This window comes from Caretta caretta, chromosome 21 (genome assembly GCF_965140235.1).
Source record: "Caretta caretta isolate rCarCar2 chromosome 21, rCarCar1.hap1, whole genome shotgun sequence".
NCBI lineage: Eukaryota > Metazoa > Chordata > Testudines > Cheloniidae > Caretta > Caretta caretta.
Genome location: NC_134226.1, coordinates 18,266,366 through 18,289,568, shown reverse-complemented (window position 1 = coordinate 18,289,568; position 23,203 = coordinate 18,266,366). Strand labels below are relative to the sequence as shown.

The 23,203-nt window shown below is 44.2% G+C and overlaps 1 protein-coding gene across 2 annotated transcripts in view; it reads left to right on the top strand.

Moving 5' to 3' along the window:
• The window catches only part of TIMM17A (translocase of inner mitochondrial membrane 17A), a 33,656-nt gene extending 14,095 nt beyond the window's left edge, over nucleotides 1-19,561 (top strand). For both annotated transcript variants that reach the window (XM_048826675.2, XM_048826674.2), the window contains exons 3-6: nucleotides 3,912-3,975; nucleotides 11,143-11,271; nucleotides 12,790-12,900; nucleotides 17,405-19,561. In XM_048826675.2, the coding sequence (XP_048682632.2) occupies nucleotides 3,912-3,975; nucleotides 11,143-11,271; nucleotides 12,790-12,900; nucleotides 17,405-17,475 (375 nt within the window). In that variant the 3' untranslated portion in view covers nucleotides 17,476-19,561. The remainder of the gene's footprint in view (nucleotides 1-3,911; nucleotides 3,976-11,142; nucleotides 11,272-12,789; nucleotides 12,901-17,404) is intronic.
• Nucleotides 19,562-23,203: the final 3,642 nt, after the last annotated feature.

The following is a 23,203-nucleotide window of genomic DNA, read 5'->3' as shown; positions in this document are numbered from 1 at the left end:
TACTCCAGATGAGGTCTCACCAATGCTGAATAGAGGGGAACGATTACGTCCCTCGATCTGCTGGCAATGCCCCTACTTATACAGCCCAAAATGCCGTTAGCCTTCGTGGCAACAAGGGCACACTGTTGACTCATATCCAGCTTCTCGTCCACTGTAACCCCTAGGTCCTTTTCTGCAGAACTGCTGCCTAGTCGCTTGGTCCCTGGTTTGTAGCAGTGCATGGGATTATTCCGTCCTAAGTGCAGGACTCTGAACTGGTCCTTGTTGAAGCTCATCAGATTTTTTTTTGGTCCAATCCTCCAATTTGTCTAGGTCCCTCTGTATCCTATCCCTATCCTCCAGCGTATCTACCACTCCTCCCAGTTTAGTGTCATCTGCAAAATTGTGAGGGTGCAATCCACACCATCCTCCAGATCATTAATGAAGATATTGAACAAAATCGGCCCCAGGACCGACCCCTGGGGCACTCCGCTTGATACTGCCTGCCAACTAGACATGGAGCCGTTGATCACTACCCGATGAGCCCAATGATCTAGCCAACTTTCTATCCACCTGATAGTCCATTCATCCAGCCCATGCTTCTCTAACTTGCTGGCAAGAATATTGTGGGAGACCATATCAAAAGCTTTGCTAAAGTCAAGGAATAACATGTCCACTGCTTTCTCCTCATCCACAGAGGCAGTTATCTCGTCATAGAAGGCAATTAGGTTAGTCAGGCACGATTTGCCCTTGGTGAATCCATGCTGACTGTTCCTGATCACTTTCCTCTCCTCTAAGTGCTTGAGAATTGATTCCTTGAGGACCTGCTCCATGATTTCTCCAGGGGCTGAGGTGAGGCTGACTAGCCTGTAGTTCCCTGGATCCTCCTCCCCTTTTTTAAAGATGGGCACTACATTAGCCTTTTTCCAGTCATCCGGGATCTCCCCTGATCACCACGAGTTTTCAAAGATAATGGCCAATGGCTCTGCAATCACATCAGCCAACTCCTTTAGCACCCTCGGGTGCAGGACATCCGGCCCCATGGACTTGTGCTCGTCCAGCTTTTCTAAATAGTCCTGACCTACTTCTTTTTCCACAGGGGGCTGGTCACCTCCTCCCCATGCTGTGCTGCCCAGTGCAGCAGTCTGTGAGCTGACCTTGTTTGTGAAGACAGAGGCAAAAAAAGCATTGAGTACTTCAGCTTTTTCCACATCCTCTGTCACTAGGTTGCCTCCCCCATTCAGTAAGGGGCCCACACTTTCCTTGACCCCCACCTTGTTGCTAACATACCTGAAGAAACCCTTCTTGTTACTCTGAACATCCCTTGCTAGTTGCAACTCCAAGTGTGATTTGGCCTTCCTGATTTCACTCCTGCATGCCTGAGCAATATTTTTATACTCCTCCCTGGTCATTTGTCCAATCTTCCACTTCTTGTAAGCTTCTTTTTTGTGTTTTAAGATCCGCAAGGATGTCACTGTTATATTCAGAATGACTCCAAGATCTTTCTTGAGTGGTAACAGCTAATTTAGACCCCGTCATTTTGTATGTATAGTTGGGATTTTGTATGTTTTCCAGTGTGCATTACTTTGCATTTATCAACACTGAATTTCATCTGCCATTTTGTTGCCCAGTCACTCAGTTTTGTGAGATCTCTTGGTAGCTCTTTGCAGTCTGCCTTGGACTTAACTATCCTGAGTAATTTTGTATCATCTGCAAATTTTGCCACCTCACTGTTTCCCCCATCTTCCAGATCATTTATAAAGATGTTGGACAGCACTGGTGCCAGTACAGATCCCTCGAGGACACCGTTATTTACCTCTCTCCATTCTGGAAAGGTTATTGATCTTAAAAGTTGAATTCCTCTCTGTTCTGTGCGGATGCGAAAGTGACACCATCATCTAAAAAATCCCTCTAGATTTTTTTAAGAGTTTAACGTAGTTTCATTTGCTGCACTTTTTCAGTTCTGTTAAATTAGGGGATAAAACCATATTTTCATGTTTTAAAAAATATTTTTCTCTTCATTGTTGCTGTGTGAAAGACACAGAAATGAGGAAAACTGATTATACAAGAGAAACAAAAATTCTGTAGGAGAAATAGTAAAACTAACTATAGAAAAATTGCTGTAAAAATGTACAAAAGTAAAACTGAAAAATGAAATATTTTCAATGATCTCTTTCTAGTATAGCAATCTTGGGAGTTACTTGTAACACTAATAGATAATATATTTTCAGACAGAAGTGTAATACGTTTTCCTTTAACGTTTCCATGGCAATCTCCCCTAAAAGTTGGTTTCCCTAGCATATGTGGATGAAATTTCCTCTCTGTTCACTTGTGTGCATTATGTTGTGCGGCAATTATCTGTTGACATGCTTCCACTCTGAATTTAATTGGTTTTCTGCGTATATACTTTGTGAAGCAATTTGGGATGATTCAGGAGAAAAGGAATGACAGTAGAACCTCAGAGTTATGAACACCTTGGGAATGGAGGTTGTTCATAACTCTGAAATGGTTGTAACACTGATCAAGACATTATGGTTCTTTCAAAAGTTTATTACTGAACATTGACTTAATACAGCTTTGAAACTTTACTCTGCAGAAGAAAAATACTGCTTTCCCTTTATTTTTATTTTTTGTAGAGTACGTTTAACACTATTTCCTTTTCTTTTTTTTTTTTGGTCTTGTCTCTGCTGCTGTCTGATTGTGTACTTCCAATTCCAAATGAGGAGTGTAGTTAAATGATCAGTTCGTAACTCTGGTGTTTTGTACCTCTGAGGTTCTACTGTATATAAATGTAAAATACTATCGTGTAATGTTTGTTTTTTATGTGGTAAAAACATTACTTAGGGTATGGCTACACTTGCAGATGTAGAGCGCTTTGAGTTAAACCAGCCTTCGTAGAGCACAGTAGGGAAAGCGCTGCAGTCTGTCCACACTTCAAGCGCACCGGTGTGGCCACATTTGCCGCACTTGGTAGCGGTGCATTATGGGCAGCTATCCCAGCATGCAGTTGACTGCAACATGCTTTTTAAATCGGGGTGGGGGGAGTGTGTTGTGTGTATGTGGGGGGAGAGAGAGTGGGTTTTTGGGGGGCTGAAAGCATGTCAGCCTGCTTTCTTGTAAGTTCAGATAGCAGCAGGCCCCCCTCCTCCCCGCCCCTCTCTCTCTCTCTCGTACAGCATTCCACAGGAACGGCTTGCTTTGTCTTGGTGCTGGCTGTCAGAAACGGAGCTTTCAAAGGGCATATCCGCATTCCTAGGCAAGCTCAAAACAATGAGAAGAGTGACCACCTGACTTAAGGGGGTTATGGGACGTTTCCGGAGGCTGATCAGAGAGCAGTAATGCAACACCTCATTCACACTGATGGCCAGGCGTTTCAGCCACTACACAACAAACATTAATCTTCTCGCGGAGGTGGAGTACCAGAAGTGCTCTAGCCGTGGAGTCAGAGCGCTCTACGCGCCTTGCCAGTGTGAATGGGGAGTGAGCTAGGGCACCTGGGGCCACTTTAATGTGCTCTAACTCACAAGTGTAGCCAAGGCCTTAGTGTCTTGGTTTAAAAAAAAAAAGAAAGAAAGAAAATATAAGTGGTCCAGCAATTAGACTTTACATCATCACAGAAAATTATAAATAACTGATTTGTGTAGTTTACAGGTGTTATAATTACATACTAAATATTAACTGAAAATAAAAATGTCAGAAAGCATTGATAACTATATGGATTAAAAACAATTCCACTTTGTCAGTTTATGTATAATACAGTATGAAATGGCTGTTTTTATAAATTCCTGAGAAAAACAGATTTATAATGAAAGAACTTCCAGATGTTTAGTAATAACTATAACTGGGTCTGAAAGGGTGCAATTTAATTAGCTGTAAAACTTAAATATGTTTAGTTTTGTTTCATTCTGATTGTTGTCTTCGGTTTATTTTAGGGTGTAAACCACCGGTTGTGGGGAAGTTTGACAGCTGTTAAAACCAGAGCACCACTCTTGGGAGGTAATTGCAGTCTGTACACTGAAGCGTGTATTCTTAAGCCTTTGTCCAGTTTTAAAATAGAACTTCAAGGGAACTGAACAGCTCAGGGGATTTGGATGGGATTCAGAACTTTTCACCTCTAAGGACTTAGATCAGAGGTGAGCAAACTATGGCCCGCAGGACCCTCCTGTCCGGCCCCTGAGCTCCTGGCCCAGGAGGCTCGCCCCCGACCCTCCCCTGCTGTCCCCAGACCCTTGCAGCCTCGGCCACGCTGCGCTGCTGGCACAATGCTCTGGGTGGCCGAGCAGCGCAGCTGCAGAGCTGTGGCCTGACCCGGCGCTCTGGGCTGTGCGGCTGTAGGGCCACTGGTGCTCCAGGCAGCGCGTTAAGGGGGCAGGGGGGGTTGGATAGAGGGCAGGGGAGCTGGGGGTGGGGGGCAGGGGGCGAGGGTGTGGATAGGGGTCGGGGCAGTCAGAGGGCAGGGAACAGGAAGGTTGGATGGGGCAGGGGTCCTGGGGGGGCAGTCAGGAAGGAGAGGGGGGTTGGATGGGGCGGCAGGGGGCAGTCAGGGGTGGGAGGTTCAGGGGTGGTCAGGGGACAGGGAAAAGGGGGTGGTGGATGGGGTAGGAGTCCCGGGGAAGCTGTTAGGGGACTGGGCGGGGGGGGGAATGGGGCAGGAGTCTTGGGGAAGCCATCAGGGGGCGAGAAGTGGGGGGGTCGGATAGGAGGTGGGGGCCGGCCATGCCTGGCTGTTTGGGGAGAGACAGCCTCCCCTAACCAGCCTTCCATACAATTTTGGAAACCCGATGTGGCCCTTAGGCCAAAAAGTTTGCTCGCCCCTGAACTAGATCTACAAAGCACCTAACTGCCACTTGAGGCACTTAAGTCAAAATTTAGACCCTCAATACTCCCACTCTGTTGCCATCTAACCCTTCAGGTGCCTACATTTCTGCTGGTAATGTGCACATTCACCTGTTCACACCTAAGCCCCAGTGAGATTTCCAAAATAGGTGTTTGCCCACTTACCCTGCCTGTGGAGCCCGATCCAGTAGGAGTGCTCAAAGGCCACCTTAAAGCACGTCTAGTGCAGTGGTCTTCCAAGTGGGGTGCTCAAGACTATCCCTGGGGGTGCGCGGCAGGAGGAGCGCTGGCAGCAGCTCGGCTCTCCCCGCTCCGTCCTCGGTGGCCCGCCGGCAGCAGCTCTCTCTTTTTTTTTTGCTTCCCTAGAGCTGGCCCTGGGGGTGCGTGATTCAAAAAGTTTGGAGACCCCGGTCTAGTGGATTGGGCCAGAGAGAAAGTGAGAGTGACTCTCTAGGGCCCAGTGATTAGGGAACTCCTCTAAGGTATGTGAGAGTGAGGTTGAAGTCCCTATTCCAATGAATATTTAATTATTTTATACAAAGTTGACCAGTTTTAACAGGAACCAGAGAGCGAAACCTATCCCAGGATACCCCACAGCCAGTGATTAGGGCACTCGCTTGGGAAGTGAGAGACTGAACTTCGAGACCCTGCTCCTCTCTGGGAATTTGAACCTGGGTCTCCTGCAGCTTGCGTGCATGCACTGATCACAGAACTATAGGGAATGAGGCGATAGCTGCTGCCACCTTCTCTTTCTCCTCCTGCTCTTGGCTAGAAAGGACTGACCTAGCTTTGGTGCCTAACTCCAGGAGAGGGTTCATGGCTGTGAATCTCTTCCTCTGGCCTGAAGTTAGGCGCCTAAGTCCCTTTAAAGGGCAGGGCTTATACCACGCCCTTCCTTGCCATTCATTACTGAGTTGGAAATGGAATGGAGAGGATGCTTATAAAATTTGTGTATGACACCAAGCTGGGAGAAGTTGCTAGCACTTTGGAGAACATGATTAGAATTCAAAATTACCTTGACAAATTGGAGAACTAGTCTCAAATCAGCAAGGTGAAAGTCAATAAAGACAGGTACAGACAGGAGAGTAGCAGAATACGGACCCTGGACTTCAGAAAAGCAGACATTGACTCCCTCAGCTTGGCTTAATAGTGAAATCCTTGCTGATCTTAAACACAAAAAAGAAGCTTACAAGAAGTGGAAGATTGGACAAATGACCAGGGAGGAGTATAAAAATATTGCTCAGGCATGCAGGAGCGAAATCAGGAAGGCCAAATCACACTTGGAATTGCAACTAGCAAAGGATGTTCAGAGTAAGAAGAAGAGTTTCTTCAGGTATATTATCAACAAAAAGAAGGTTAAGGAATGTGGGCCCCTTACTGAATGGGGGAGGCAACCTAGTGACAGAGGATGTGGAAAAAGCTGAAGTACTCAATGCTTTTTTTTGCCTTTGTCTTCACGAACAAGATCACCTCACAGACTACTGCACTGGGTAGCACAGTATGGGGAGGAGGTGACCAGCCCTCTGTGGAGAAAGAAGTGGTTCAGGACTATTTAGAAAAGCTGGACGAGCACAAGTCCATGGGGCCGGATGTGCTGCATCCGAGAGTGCTAAAGGAGTTGGCGGATGTGATTGCAGAGCCATTGGCCATTATCTTTGAAAACTCGTGGTGATCAGGGGAGATCCCGGATGACTGGAAAAAGGCTAATATAGTGCCCATCTTTAAAAAAGGGAAGGAGGAGGATCTGTGGAACTACAGGCAGTCAGCCTCACCTCAGTCCCTGGAAAAATCATGGAGCAGGTCCTCAAGGAATCAATTCTGAAGCACTTAGAGGAGACAAAAGTGATCAGGAACAGTCAGCATGGATTCACCAAGGGCAAGTCATGCCTGACTAATCTAATTGCCCTCTATGACGAGATAACTGGCTCTGTGGATGAGGAGAAAGCAGTGGACGTGTTATTCCTTGACTTTAGCAAAGCTTTTGATATGGTCTCCCACAGTATTCTTGCCAGCAAGTTAAAGAAGTATGGGCTGGATGAATGGACTATCAGGGGGATAGAAAGCCGGCTAGATCATTGGGCAGTGATCAATGGCTCCATGTCTAGTTGACAGGCAGTATCAAGTTGAGTGCCCCAAGGGTCAGGCCTGGGGCTGGTTTTGTTCAATATCTTCATTAATGATCTGGAGGATGGCATGGATGGCACCCTCACAATTTTGGAAATGATACTAATCTGGGACGAGTGGTAGATACGCTGGAGGGTAGGGATAGGACACAGAGGGACCTAGTCAAATTAGAGGATTGGGCCAAAAAGAAATCTGATGAAGTGCAGAGTCCTGCACTTAGGACGGAATAATCCCATGCACTGCTACAGACTAGGGACCGAGTGACTACGCAGCAGTTCTGCAGAAAAGAACCTAGGGGTTACAGAGGATGAGAGCTGGATATGAGTCAACAGTGTGCCCTTGTTGCCAAGAAGGCAAACAGCATTTTGGGCTGTATAAGTAGGGGCATTGCCAGCAGATCGAGGGACGTGATCATTCCCCTCTATTCGGCATTAGTGAGGCCTCATCTGGAATACTGTGTCCAGTTTTGGGCCCCACACTATAAGAAGGATGTGGAAAAGTTGGAAAGCGTCCAGTGGAGGGCAACAAAAATGATTAGGGGACTGGAGCACGTGACTTATGAGGAGAGGCTGAAGGAACTGGGATTATTTAGTCTGCAGAAGAAAAGAATGAGGGGGGATTTGATAGCTGCTTTCAACTACCTGAAAGGGGGTTCCAAAGATGATGGATCTAGCCTGTTCTCAGTGGTAGCAGATGACAGAACAAGGAGTTATGATCTGAAGATGCAGTGGGGGAGGTTTAGGTTGGATATTTTCACTAGGAGGGTGGTGAAGCACTGGAATGGGTTACCTAGGGAGGTGGTGGAATCTCCTTCCTTAGATATTTTTAAGGTCAGGCTTGACAAAGCCCTGTCTGAGATGATTTAGTTGCTTTGAGCAGGGGGTTGGACTAGATGACCTCCTGAGGTCCCTTCCAACCCTGACATTCTATGATACAAAGTACTACACTACAAAATGGGAAATAACTGACTAGGTTATCATACTGCTGAAAAGGATCTGGGGGTTATAGTCTATCATAAATTGAATATGAGTCAACCTTGAGATGCAGTTGTGAAGTTTCAGTGGTAGCTGTGTTAGTCTGTATCAGCAAAAAAAACCAAAACAATTTGTTGTTCTGGTGTGTTATTAACAAGAGTGTTGTATGTAAGACACAGGAGATAATTGTCCTGCTATATTTAGCCCTGGCGAGGCCTCAGCTGGAATACTGTGTGCCGGTTCTGGCTGCCACACTTTACAAAAGATATGGATAAGTTGAAGAGAATCCAGAAGAAAGCAACAAACATGATAAAAGATTTAGAAAACTGCACCTGTGAGGAAAGGTTAAAAAAAATTGGGTATGTTTATTGTTGAGAAAAGAAGACCCAAGAAGAACCTGGTAAGTCTTCACATGTGTTAAGGGCTGTTATAAAGAAGACAGTGATCACTTCTCCATGGCCTCTGGAGGTAGGTCAAGAAGTAATTATGTTAATCTGCAGCAAGGGAGAATTAGGTTAAATATTAGGGAAAAACTTTCTAACGACGAGGCTAGCTAAGCACTGGACCAGGCTTCCAAGCGAGGTTTTGAAGAACAGATTAGGCAAACCCCTGTCAGGGATGATCTAAATTTACTTGGTCCTACCTCAGCTTGGGAGGCTGGACTAGATGAGTCCCTTCTAGCTTTACATTTCTCTGATTTCCTATTGGCTATTTTAGGCGGCTCCCCACTCAGTCCGCTGGCTTTTGTAAATCCACTTCTTAGGTGCCTAACTCTCCACATGCATTGTATAGGGAGCCTGGGCACCTAACTTGGGGCTATGGATTCCACTAAGTGTCAGGGCACCTAAAGTTAGGCACTGCAATGCTGAGCCTGAATCCTCTTTTTGGATCTACCCCTAACTGGTTATCTGACCTACAGTATGTTGTTTTTGTAAAAGGAGTCAGAGGTCTCAGTGGACAGCTATCCAAAATCACAACATTATTACCCATAATTGGTCTCTTGATGGCTGTTTCAGTCCAGGATTTAGTCAAAATGAAGCTTTAACAACTCTATCACCCTTAAAGGTGATTGGGTAATAAGGAATACGTGAAGTTATATTCTTTGTCTCGCTGTTGCTATTCTAATAGCAAGTTGTATGTTCTGGATAATTTTATTTCAAGAAAGAAAAAGGAAGGAATATTGACTAGACCTTGCAAGAGGGAAAAATTGAAGGAGGAAAATGCATTGGTGGCAGCAGACTCCTTGAAGAGCACAGAAATTGGTATTGCTGGCTGGAGAAGCTATTGTTGCTGTTCATCGTGCCCCTCTTAAAATAGAGGACTTACGTCTCCTGTTTTTATTTTCTGGCGTTATGCTTTTACAAGCATGAAAGCACTTTAAAATAAAGAGGATTGCAAGAAAATTTACTTTGTGAGAAGTGCATCTTACCATCTATGAACTAGATTTTTGTTAACATTTTTTTATTTTTTTTTAAATGACAAAAACAGTATTGAAATAAGATACTAAACTGTCCTACAGCATTTGTTTATGAGTTATGATTTTTATGTATTAGCAGGAGTGCTGTAAGCAAGACATGAGAAGTAATTCTTCTGCTCTACTCTGCGCTGATGAGGCCTCAACTGGAGTATTGTGTCCAGTTCTGGGTGCCACATTTCAGGAATGATGTGGACAAATTAGAGAAAGTCCAGAGAACAGCAACAAAAATGATTAAAGATCTAGAAAATATGACCTTTGAGGGAAGATTGAAAAAATTGGATTTGTTTAGTCTGGAGAAGAGAAGACGGGGGGGGGTGCATGATAACAACTTTCAAGTACATAAAAGTTTGTTACAAGGAGGAGGGAGAAAAATTTGTTCTCTTTAACCTCTGAGGATAGGACAAGAAGCAGCAAGGCTGGTTTAAGTTGGACATTAGGAAAAACTTCCTAACTGTCAGCACTGGAATAAATTGTCTAGGAAGGCTATGAAATCTCTGTCATTGGAGATTTTTAAGAGCAGGCTAGACTAATACCTGTCAGGGATGGTCTAGGTTAGTGGTCTCCAACCTTTTTACGCCCAAGATCACTTTTTGAATCTAAGGGCAACCCAGGATCTATCCTGCCCCTTCCCCGAGGCGCCGCCCCCCCCCCCCCCCTGGTTGCTTGCTCGCTTTCCCCCACCCTCACTCAATGGCGTGGGGCATGGGGTGCAGGCTCTGGACTGGGGTCGAGGAGTTCATTGTGTGGGAGGGGGCTCTGGCCTGAGCCTGGGGCAGGGGGTTGGGGTGCAGGAGGGAGTGAGGGGTACAAGCTCTAGGAGGGAGTTTGGGTGCAGGAGGGGGGTGGGGCAGAGTGTGGGGGTGCAGGAAGGGGTATGGAGTGCTGTCTCCGGGAGGTGGCTCAGGGATGGGATTTGGGGTGCGGCCTACCGCCGGGCACCACTTAACTCTGGTGGCTCCCAGTCGGCAGCGGGCACAGTGAGGCTAAGGCAGGCTCCCTGCCTACCCCAGCCCCACACTGTTCCTGGAAGGGGCCAGTGTGCCCCTGCACGATGCCCTTCTCTGCAAGCACAGCCCCCCACAGCTCTCCTGGCCAATGGGAGCTGTTGGGGTGGTGCTTGCAGGTAGGCACAGCATGCAGAGGGAGACCTCTGTCCTCCCCGGGGCCGGAGGGCTGCACTGGTTGCATCTGGGAGTGGCGTGGGGCTGGGATAGGCAGGGAGTCTGCCTTAGCGGCAGCCATGCTGCACTGCCAGACATCGCAATCAACTGGGAGATCCTCTAGGATTGACCGGTTGATAACCACTGGTATAGATAATACTTACCCGTGACTTGAGTGCAGGGGATTGGACTAGAAGACCTCTTGAGATCCCTTCCAGTCCTACACTTCTATGATGGTTCCATTGGCAGAAGAAGAAAAACCTTTAAACTGTTAAATTTATAGTTAAATACTAAGGATCCTCTGATCATTAAGCCAGCATTAGTAGGATGGAAACTCCTTTACAATCACTGATATTTGGGAGGCATTTTGTTAGCTAGTGCAAAACAGTAAATATTATTGCCCACTTTATTGGGTGAGTAAGGATATTTCCTGAATTTGTTTATGTAAAGTTTTAATCTAGTTTTTGAGAGTTTGGGTATATTTTAAGGCTCAAAAGTAAGCTTCCTAAAATATAGCAACACAAAACTTTATAATGTGGCTGGAGTATAACTTTGGTTACTGTGCTTTTAAAAAATGTTTTTTTCCAAACAGGCAGCTTTGCAGTCTGGGGTGGTCTCTTTTCCATGATTGACTGTAGTATGGTGAAAATGAGGGGTAAAGAAGATCCATGGAACTCAATCACAAGTGGTGCCTTAACTGGAGCCATATTAGCCTCAAGAAGTAAGGAATTGCACTCTGGGGACAATGGGTATTGAAAAGCCCTTATATTTGAAACTATAAATAACAAATTTTTGTGTCCGTCAGATTTTAGTGTCAAGTATCGGGGTGTAGCCATGTTAGTCAGTATCCACAAAAACAACAAGGAGTCCCATGGCACCTTAAAGACTAACAGATTTATTTGAGCATAAGCTTTCGTGGATAAAAACTTCACTTCTTCAGATGCATGGAGAAGTGCATCTCCATGGATCTAAAGAGGTCAGGTTTTTACCCACGAAAGCTTATGCTCAAATAAATCTGTTAGTCTTTAAGGTGCCACTAGACATTTTAGTGTTAATCAAAAAGAACTTAATTTATCTTTTATGAAACTTTGGAATCCCGTATACTTAAAAAGCAATATTAACCCTTTTGTTTTCTATTTTTAAGAATATAGTATGTTGTAATTGTCTTGATTGTTTTATCAATAGTGGCATAATACATTCAAAACAGTTGTTATTTAAAGATCTTTTAACATGGTGGATTAGAGTTTACTTTTAAAGTTGCAATACGCCATTTAGGCCCAATTCAGGAGGTATTCTCTAAAATTCATGGGAATGAATACCTAAACCAAACCTAAACATGTTCTTAATGCTCTCCTGAAGAAGTAGAGCAGTTAGACCTTCTCAACAATGTTTTGTAGAGTGTATTAATGTTGACAATGCTGTGTAGTTGAAAGGGTTTTTTTTGGTCTTAATGGACATTCAAGATCTAATTCTGTGGATGACAAATTAAGCATGGATAGTATTTTACGTATAGTAAGTACATTTGTTTTTATAAATACCAATATTCTAAATAGTCTAATATTTCTTAATGGTAAAAATGATCTTTAATCTAGATAATAGTTGAGTTAAATATGTCCACGAATGACAGCGTGGACTCTCATCTATTAACTGCAGCACAGAATCTGGAGACTAGACACTTTTGTGAAAAGGAATGGACTTAAGCATGTGCTTGAGTTTTTTGCTTGGCCTCTGCCAATACTATGAGGAAGCATTGTGTAGTGATTAAAGCACAGAACTAGGAGTCAAGGTTTGCCACTGATCATCTGTGAAACTTTGGGCAAAATATCTTCTCTTTGCCTTAATTTCTCCCTTTGTAAAATGAGGATAACACTACAGCACCTTGCACAAGGGAGTCCAGGTCCATAACTAGGGCCTTTAGGCACTACTGCAATGCAAATAATAAACAGCACCTAACTCACTAGGGCATTGTGAAGTATTTTGAAGTCTGTGGATGAAAGGTGCTAGAGAAAGGCAAAGTAAAACGACTGTACTCTTAAACAGTACCAGTACTATCTTGTTTAATCAGGGACAGGTGTGTGTGGTAATTATATCTTTATTTGTAATGTTGATGGCTGACAAGTCTACTTCACAGTCTGATCACTGCAGTGGTGGTAATTGTATTAAAAGTGATGTATACATTTCAAAACCCTGTTTTGTAAAGGATTGGCAAAGTAATCTGTTTTGTATTCTGACATTTTAGATGGACCAGTTGCCATGGTTGGGTCAGCTGCTATGGGAGGAATACTTCTAGCTTTAATTGAAGGAGCTGGTATCCTGTTAACCAGATTTGCCTCCGCACAATTTCCAAATGGTATGTGTTCTACACTTCAGATTACAGTACCTCAAAATGTTTATAATGCTTTTTCAGAATACTAACACTCAAATACAACAGTTTGTGGGAAATGAAATGGCCAGATTCCTTTTTCAAGTATTGAAATACCAGGTTCATTTTCTAGGATTCTGTATTTCTTCATTCTATATTTGTCTTCCCAATGTATAGTTCAGTTATGCAGATTTTTAAAAAAATATATAATAGGTACTGTAGGAGTGAATTTGTCTGTTACACCCCTTCCTCCAACCTTATCACATTTGTACCTTTTTGTCCCCGTCTCGTCTTCCACATTAATTCACACACAGGCAGGTCAGCAGAACAGATCTCAGTCCATAAGTAAATTTTGTCGCAAATGTCCATGAGAATGGCTTTTGCCCTCCAGATAATAGTCTCTTCTATGATGCCATTGGTCAGTTTCATCAGGTCCTTGACTATACAAGAAATGCAGATTAATGTGGTAGACAGGAATGTGGTGTGGTGAAGCTGCAGAACAATCCCTGTATTTGGTTATATGGCGTACCTAAAGCACTGCCACGTGTTCATGGGTGAGAATAACCGTTCAATAGTTGTGCAGGCCTTGTAGTAAAACTTTGGCAAATCCGCATTCATTCTTGAGGGCACAAATTGGGAAAGTGGTTTTAGTCCTTACTATTGTGCTGCCCTTGCTTAGTCTGCTTGTGTTGCAGGGAGTCCCCTCTCTGCCAGTTTCTGGGAGGAATTGCTATGTGGTAGAAAGCCAACTTGTCACGCTCCAGCAGACCAGTGGAACTAGTAACGCAAGCAGGACAGCACAGTAGCATGAATTAAAAACTTTTCCAAATGCTGTATGAGGGGTGGGGAGTAGAGAAGTATCCATCCAAGCTCCGGAGGGACCTAACTTTATGTCGGGACATGGTCGGCATTGAGGGTTTGAAGGCACAGTTATAGTGTTAGACTCTAGGAAGGATGTAGATCAGTTCTGGTGCTCCAAAGGGAGAAGGAATCCGGTATTAATTCAAAGAGTAAATTGCAGCGGCATGTGGCAGGTGTCGCCATCCATTTTTGCTGCCTCAGGCCCAAATAGCACATCTATGCTGGTACGAAGTGTAAGTGTTGTTTAGTTAATAAGATGTGTGCATTTCCAAGAACATGAAGGATCATTGTCCCTGACAATTAACATGCAGTATCAAAACACAAATGAGATTAATTTGGGCATCTTTTCCTGTTTGGTTGCAGACTAACATAGACAACAGTTCATGTTCTAAAGGTCCTTTTCTACTGGAAGGGAGCTAGAAACAACCATTTTAAGTTAAAGTTTGGGAATGTAATGTGAGGACCCCAAATCTCTTGTTTCGGTGACTGTGGAGAACCACTTTCCCTGATTATATTCCGACATTTGCATGATATTCCAGACCACCTACTTTACACTTGGTCTCTGCCACCTCATCATTAGGAATATAGCATTCCTAGATACATTTGGCCTGTGTTCTTGTATTTGAATAATTTTCAGAGGAAGGACAGTGTAGTGTTTATAGCAGCTGGACTAGAAGTCTGTTCTCATTTCTTCCTCCGACTTACTGGGTCAAATCAGTTAAACTGATGGATATATGGATATAAAATAGATATAAACCGGACATCAGGAAGTTTAGACTTGAAATTAGATGAAGGTTTCTAACCATCAGAGGAGTGAAGTTCTGGAACAGCCTTCCAAGGAAAGAAGTGGGGGCAAAAGACACATCTGGCTTCAAGACTAAGCTTGATAAGTTTATTGAAGGGATGATATGATGGGATAGCCTAATTTTGGCAATTAATTGATCTTCAACTATTAACAGTAGATATGCCCAATGGCCTGTGATGGGATGTTAGATGGGGTGGGATCTGAGTTACTACAGAGAATTCTTTCCTGTGTGTCTGGCTGGTGAGTCTTGCCCACATGCTCAGAGTTTAGAAGATTGCCATATTTGGGGTCGGGAAGGAATTTTCCTCCAGGGCAGATTGGCAGAGGCCCTGGGGTTTTTTTGCCTTCTTCTGCATGGTGGGGCATGGGTCACTTGCTGGAGGATTCTCTGCACCTTGAAGTCTTTAAACCACGATTTGAGGACTTCAATAGCTCAGACATAGGTTAGGGGTTTGTTACAGGAGTGGGTGGGTGAGATTCTGTGGCCTGTGTTGTGCAGGAGGTCAGACTAGACAATGATAATGGTCCCTTCTGACCTTAAAGACTATGATTCTAACCGGTCTGCCTCAGTTGTCTCATCTGTAGAATGGGGATAATACTCATAGACAATTACGATGCTAAAAGTATTGGGGAAAGGACTATTAACCTTGAAATCTTCTCTCTGTAAAGTTTTCTTAGTCTCTCACTATTATAGTTGCAATCTCTTTAAAATAAAACGCAATCTGAGACTCTGGTTAACTGAGTTTGTAACCAGTTATTTACATAGCTGGCTGTAAACATGGCCTGGATCTGTTTAATACCTGGCTGGTATCCCTGGAAGTTACGATGATGATGCATGGTTGTGTTTCTACAACAAGGTTGTAAAGTTTTGCAGTGTAGACAGAACCTTCCTATCTGTGCCTGTGTAGTATTTAGTTAGGTTTGCCAATCTTCCTCCTTCCCAGTTCTCTGTGCAGTAGGACATCCTAGAGTGCACTGGTCTCTGTATTGCTGGTACCACTCTTTGTGCATGTCCTCTGAGCACTCTGTCTTCTAATGAGACAGTCTAGGGTAGCTGTCTAGATTTTTCCCAGAATGCACTGAGATAAACAGGCGAAAGTGTGGTAGCTGTTGTAAAAAAAAAGATGATGTGTGGACATACCTGTGTTTGTTGTAACAAAGTCATAGGTACCTTTTGCAGCCTGGGTACAAAAACACTGTTGCACATGCAGTGTAGACTGGATCTAAGTAACAGGCCAACTTAAAAATAAAACACAATTGCTCCAGCTTGTTGTTATGGGGGAGCACAGACAGTGTTGTATAGATAAATCCCTGAGAAAATCACAGATTTTTTTTTTTTTTTTAAATCATGGCAGCATCATGGAGATATGTTTGTATTTCATGGGGTATTCATGGCAGCCAAATGACTTTTCTAGTAGCAGGGAGGCAGAAGTGAGCATCCCTGCTTCCACCTCCCTGCTGAGGCTGCGGCTGCTCATGGGAGTCAGCAGGCTGGTTCTGCCCTAGGGAGTGGGGAAAGAGGGCAGGGTGAGGGTGCCTCACCATATGGTGCTGTTCGGCCCAGCCTGGGGTAGCAGTTGGGTCCAGCTTGTCCTGCGCTCAGCTCTGGACCAGGCCAATTTCCTGCTTTCTGTTGGAGGGAGCAACACTGGAAACTTGGCTATTTAGGAGCCTCGACCTGCCCCACAGCAGCCGGGCCCAGGGGAGACACTGTAGCTCCAGCTGGTAAGGAATGAGACTGGGATCCATCCCTGCACCCCAATTCTCCTGGCTGCGGTCAGCCCTCTCACACACCTGCTTGTGTTCGAAGTGGCATTGACACTGGCTACAGTTGGTGGATGGCTCCTGCACACAGTTTCCCCTGGGACCACTGGGGTGGGCCAGGCTGGAGCTCTTAATTAGTGCATTATCAGTGCCACCCCCTCTGTCAGCTGCAGGGTCCTGGGCTGAATCTGGGCACAAAGAAAGCTGGACCACAATCCCTGCCCTGGGCTGGGCTGAACCAGCTGCACGACGTGGTGAGGCTGCCCCCCTTGTTCCTTGGGATAGGACTGGCCCACCCCCCGCCATCCTCCTCCAGGATGGGGCAAGGCCTGCTGACCTGCAGTGAGCAGCTGCAGCCTCAGTGTGGAGGAGCTAATTTCACGATTTCCATGCAGTCTATGAAGTCGTGACTTACATGGGCCTTCAGGTATAACATTAAGACACTAATTCCTGCTGACAGGGTATTTCAGCTTCGGTTCAGTGGCATTCTTATTAGTGTCTCCAGATTATCGCAGATTTTCCTCTTTGATCCAGAATTGTTTTGTAAATCATGTGTAAGTTATTAGTGAGGGAGTATTACCTGTTTACTGGTCTTATGCTGCATGTGCCTAAATAATAAAGCATGTGCATGTAGTGGTCAGAAGCCCTAGAAGTCAGGGGTCCATAGTAGTCTTCATTCAGCTCCACTGGCTAACTGATATTGGACACAGTGCCCAAGTCCCATTGAAAGTCATTGGGATGTAGGATCCTAAATTATGCAGGTAGTTCTGAAAATCTTTCCTTTCATCTCTCCATGCTGCATGTCCCGTCTGTAAAATGGGGCTGAAAACACATAACCGACCTTGCACGAGTGAGGCTTTATTTTAGTGGGTAAAGCTCTCTGATTTCATTGAATGAAAGAGATTGTGTACAAGGAAAGCCTTCTTTATTGGTCCTGCTAATTCAGAAAGGATTTATGTACACAAACAGTACTTTGAAAGTGTATCGTAATATTTTGTCATAAATCACTGTCCTACTAATCTTTCTTTTGCCTTTATTAATTGTTTTCTTCCCTTTTAACAGGCCCTCAATTTTCAGATGATCCCTCCCAGTTACAGCCCTCCGCATTTGGAGATTATAGGCAATATCAATGATTACATTGTTCTACTGTTTCATATTGTACATGTACAAAACCAAGATACAGTATGTTTTAAAACCTTACATTGGAAATGTATTGTAGACCTCTTTATGCAAACTATGGCAAGAGGACACTTAGCACTTTTTCATTGTAAAGATGCACAGGAGAACTTTTAGAAGATCATAAATATATTTATTCATCATAGGATTGCATTGTTGTAACGTTGATGTGTCTGACGTAACACGTTAATGCTTAAGATGAGGACCAAACAGAATGCTGTACTACTTTGGTTATGGAATGAAATGAACTTCCTTGGAGACTTCTCTGAAGTGTGGTATTAACAAGGCTGCGATTTAGTCATGGAATCCATGACTTCAGCTAGTGCTGCCTGGGAGCTGCAGGGTCCCCTGCCGCCCGTGGAGGCAGGGAGCTGCAGGAGCCCCGTGCCGCTCCCGGCCACCACAGGCGGCTTGGGAGATCCCCTGCAGCTCCCGGCCACAGCAGGCGGCACAGGGGACCCCTACCACTCCCCACTGCTGCAGCGGCAGGGGGAACCCCCAGAGCTTCTGGCCGCTGTGGGCAACTGATGGAAACCCTGGTCGCTCGGAGGTGCCCAGGCTCCCAGTTTTGACATGGATATTTTTAGTGAAAGTCAGGGACAGGTCATGGGCTTCTGTGAATTTTTCATTATTGCCCATGACCTGTCTGTGACTTTTACTAAAAATATCTGTGACAAAATCTTAGCCTTAGGTATTAACCATTATTTAACCATTAACAATAGAACTTATCCTCTCTCTTTACAATCAGTATCACATCCAGGTAACGTTACTGAGCGTTTCAGTTTATTTTAAGAAAATTCATTCATCTACATGAGTTCCAATCAACACTCCTGAGGTGAATTTTGGGGAGGATAGTGTGTGTTGAGCCAATAAAGAATAATACATTTTTGTAACACTCCTTTGTGCTGCATAAAGTATTTCTCTCCACACAAATTAAATCCCAATTGTAAGTAAAATACCTTGCTTATAAAGGGTGCCTGTTCCAGAATTGTCTTTCCTACAGGGCTACTCTGCCTTGATTCCTGACCCTACTCTTAGTATTACTGGTGCGAAAAGAACAGGACGACGTGTGGCACCTTAGAGACTAACCAGTTTATTAGAGCGTGAGCTTTCGTGAGCTACAGCTCACTTCATGGGATGCTGAAGCTCACGAAAGCTTATGCTCTAATAAATTGGTTAGTCTCTAAGGTGCCACAAGTCCTCCTGTTCTTTTTGCGGATACAGACTAACACGGCTGCTGCTCTGAAACCTGTCACTTATGTGTAATGCTCAAAATACTTCTGAAGGAAAGTTCTGTATTGATGGAAAGAGTGTCATTTGCATTAATAAAAAGTTACTGATTTCCTCAGGTGCAGTTGGAAAGAAGATATTTTTCTTGTTTTTGAACATGGGCCAGGAATTAATTAAAGCAGAACTTCAGTGATTTGCATGCTTTTATAATGCTCAAAAATGTTTGCCTTACTCCACTGCTCAAATATGTGATGGTAGTGTGTTACAGTATGAGACCTCAGGGACTTCATTGTTTTTACAAAACTGTTTTACCATACTAGTGTATGCAGTAGCATAATAAATAATTAAAATGACATTACATCTGTGTGTTGTGGGGGATGAGAGACTCAGTTTTGTGATGCAGTATCCTTGATTTTTGGAACTGTAGTTACTAATATTTGAAATGCAGTAGCTTGCACACTGGGTCTCTTTCTGACATTAATGGGAATTAATGAGGTTCAGCTGTAGCTTATAGCTCATTTGAGCAAGACAGTGTAAATTCATAATGTCCATAATGCATATTTTAAATCTTTCTTGCCTGTTTGTGAGCCTAAACCTTGAAATGGGTCATTTAAAAGGATTGGAACAAATGCTATACTCAAATAAGCACAGTGTGTTTAGTCAGCCATATCTTCTTTGTGGATTGGTACTAGTAAGTGATCATGCTTGCTTAAATAGAAAAAAGACTGTCAGATAAATTACATTGTATCTAAAGATGCTCATGTACAAAATGGAAAAAAAAATAGTTTATAATAAATATTGTTAGTGCAAATACCAAGTATGTAGAGTGTAAGATATATTCTGCATTTTAAAATCTCCTTCCTCTTTAACTGAGCTTTGTGATTATCAGTTGTGCAAAACACATTTATTTTTGATAAAGCAAGACACAAACTAAAGGTGGACTGAGAACTTATTCCCAAAGTACTGAGAAGTTTTTTGCTGACTGAGGCCATAGCAAAGATGGTTAACACCTCATGTACCTGCTCCTCACTGCCTCCTGACCGTAGGTGGTGGAGTATCACCATCCTTTCTGAGGCAGCATGGCTTCATTCCCATTGGGAACAATGATGGGTAATGGCCACCTTTGCAAAGGGCAGCTTGTGACCTCAGCCCCATTGTTAGAGGGCAGTTCTTAAGGAGTTCTCTGAAGATTTTATGTACTCACCTCTGCTGAAGGAGAAACTCCCAGCTATGAAGAAGGACCAAAATTAACCTTTCATCCTAAACACTTCATAAATAAACCCAACCAAACGGAAAATCCATTAGACTAGAGCTACTCAACAGGGAGAGGAGGAAAGTGGAGTGAGCTGTGCTGTGGGAGTGAGACAAAGCCACCAGATGACTTGGGCTCTAAAAGTTAACATTTTATAAAACTGACTTAAGGTTGATGTTTCTAATCTGAAATTATATCCCATGGTTGCATTCTCTTTGTGTCTCTTGGTTACTATTCCACCTATGAACAATTTAATAATTAAAATAAGAAACTCAATCCTAAACTGTTGAGTGGAGTTAAGGCAGAGTATATATCACTGTTTTTAAAAAGCCTTATAGGAATTCATGATTTTAAGGCTAGAGGGGACCACGGCGATCTTTTAGTCTGGCCTGCTGCATACAAAGAATTTCACCCTGTTATCTCTGCATCAGGCCTATAATTTCTGGTTGAGTGAGTGTATCATTTAGAAAGATTCAATCTTGATTTAAAATAGAAAAGGATAACTTTAAGACCATAGTTGACCACTACAGCCTATTTGAGAAGCCATGGTGTGTGTGGGGGGAGAAATGAGCCCCTGCTCCTGGAGGAGTGTGATAGGGGGATTGTTGCCCAGTCCTGATGAAAGACTTCAAGCGATAGGAAATCCACTACATCTTCTAATAATTTCTTGCAATGTTTAATTATCCTCACTGTTAAAAATTTGCTCCTTATTTCCAGCATGAATTTATTGACCTTCAGCTCAGGTCCTAGAGCAATGAGGCTGCAGCAGGTCATGCTTCGCTACAAGCCAGGTTCCCAGGGCTGCAGGCAGGCTTGTTGAGCCCATGCTGAAGCACGTGTAGCCACAGCTTCACTGCTGCAGGACCTGAGCTAGCTAGACAGACCCCAGCTAGCTTTAAAGCAGTCGCCCTGTGATTGCAGTGTAGACCTAGCCTTAGCCACAGCAATAAGCTCATGGTCAGTTCATTGTTCACAGTGACCTATAAGTCCTTTTAAGAATCACTTAAAGCTCCCCCATCCTGTACATGTGTCCTATATTCTTTGTTCCTAAATGTACGTTCTTGCATTTGGCCGTATTAAAACATCTTTTCTAGAAGAATCCAGCGTAAGTGATTCGGATTGCTCTGTAGAACTGACCTGTATCATCATTTACCCCTCCACCAATTTTTGTGATGCCAGCAAACATATACCAATAATAATTTTATATTTTGTTCCAGACCATTGATAAAGATATGGAATAATGTTGGACCAATAACTAATCCCTATGGGACCCACTTTAAAAGCCTCACCCAATGATTGATTCCCTACTAACATTTACTTTTTGCAATGTATCAGTCAGAATTTAATCTGTTTAATATGCACTAAATTGATTTGAATAGTCTGATTTTTTAATTGGCATGTGATGCAGTACTAAGTCAAATGCCTTACAGAAGACTGCAAACATTGTGTCTCCGTTACATTTATCTACCAAATTTGTAAATTCATCAAAAACAATGTTGGGGTGGTTTGACAAGTCCCATTTTGCATAAAACCGTGGTGCTTGGCATCAGTTATGCTGCCATCATTTACCGCTTTCCTGAAGGCATTCTGTATGATACGTTCCATGATTTCATTCAGGATTGATGTGAGGCTAACCAGCCTGTAATTATCTGGATTGTCCCATTTACCACTTTAACCAATCTCATGCCAATATTTTATCTTTTTCAGTCCTCTGGAACTTCCCTACTATTCCAAGATTTATTAAAAATCAACATTGGTGGTTCAGAGAACTTCTTGGCCAGTCTTTTCAAACTCTTGGGTGCAAGTTATCCAATCCTGCACAGTTAGGTATATTTGGGATGTGTAATTATCCCAGAAACAAGAATTATAAAGGGAGATTTCCAATTTAAGGTTAAATTTAAGACTCTAAATATGTTAAGGCAGGGAAATGCCCAGCTCAGACATGCCTACAACCTCCATTCTGCCCTGTGGTTGGGTATGTGTGTGTGTGATGTATACACACACCCTGGCTCTAACATGTCTTTGAGAGCAACCCCAATGGATCAAGGCTAAAGGTTCTTCAGCAGCAGCCCCCCCGTCTCTGAACAGATACAGGCCCTCCAGCAGCAGCACCTGGAGAGTGTCACACAGCTGCAAGTCTGTGGGGGGGCCAGTCCGAGACACCTTGGTGCTGGCTTTCAAGAGGATGACCCCACAGTAGTTCCTCATTGCTGTAACCAAGGGCCAGGGGGTCTTGCGTTGAGTCTGCAGCCACTTCTGAAGATTTGTGAAGCAGGGATGGTAGGTGTTCAGTGGTCATTTGGGGGTGGCCTCCACTTTTGATGGTAAAAGGGAACTTTTTGAAGGGGACTGCATCTCCCAGCTCCATGAATGACTCTGCGTCTGGGCCATGAGAGAAGAATCGGTGCTGCTGAGACATGCGCAGACAGGTAGTGCTTCTGGACTCTGCACAGGCTGTGGCAATGCTAGGAGCAGGGTGTGGCAGTGGCCTCTTATCCCACCCTAATGAATTGCTCTTGGAGCACCTGCTGGGCAGAGCAGGGTGGGAGTTTGCTGATGAGGGGACAAAGGTCAGGAAGCTGCTGAGCTGTCTCCACCACCCCATGCATTCTTAGATATTTGCTTTTCCCAGCTGAGTATATCAGTCGCTCTGGAGGCCCCCTCTCCATGCAGAGAATCCCTCCCCATGCTCAGCCCATCTCACCCTGCTGAGGTAAACACCCAGAGTGGTCCCATTTCTGCCAGTAGGACTCAGTTGCCCTTCTGCCCACGCTAACTGAAGGCCCTGTGGACAGATGGACAGGGCAGCCCTGATGTTGAGCAGAGGCGAGGCCATGCTCTGGGGACACATACACGGCACGGCCTTCGCTGCAGAAAATGGAGGTGTCAATACACCCCTGCCATGTGCCCTGTGGGAAGCCCGCAGGCCACACCACTTGGGCATCATGCTACCAGGACTGGAGAGTAGCCGTGGAAGCACAGGAAAGCTAAACACGTGCAGAAAGAGCGCTAGCTTTAAGTGGGGAGAAGCAGGGGAGGGGGACTAGACAAATTCGTTGATACTTCTCAAGCAAGTGCCTGCTCCTGGTAGCTATAGCATAGACTGGCTGAGCTGCTCCTCCAGCCCAGTTACAGTAGGGCCAGACAAGTGCCCACTCTAGGCTACAGCGTGCAGCGGTGGCAGAGTGCCAAAAGCTGCCAGA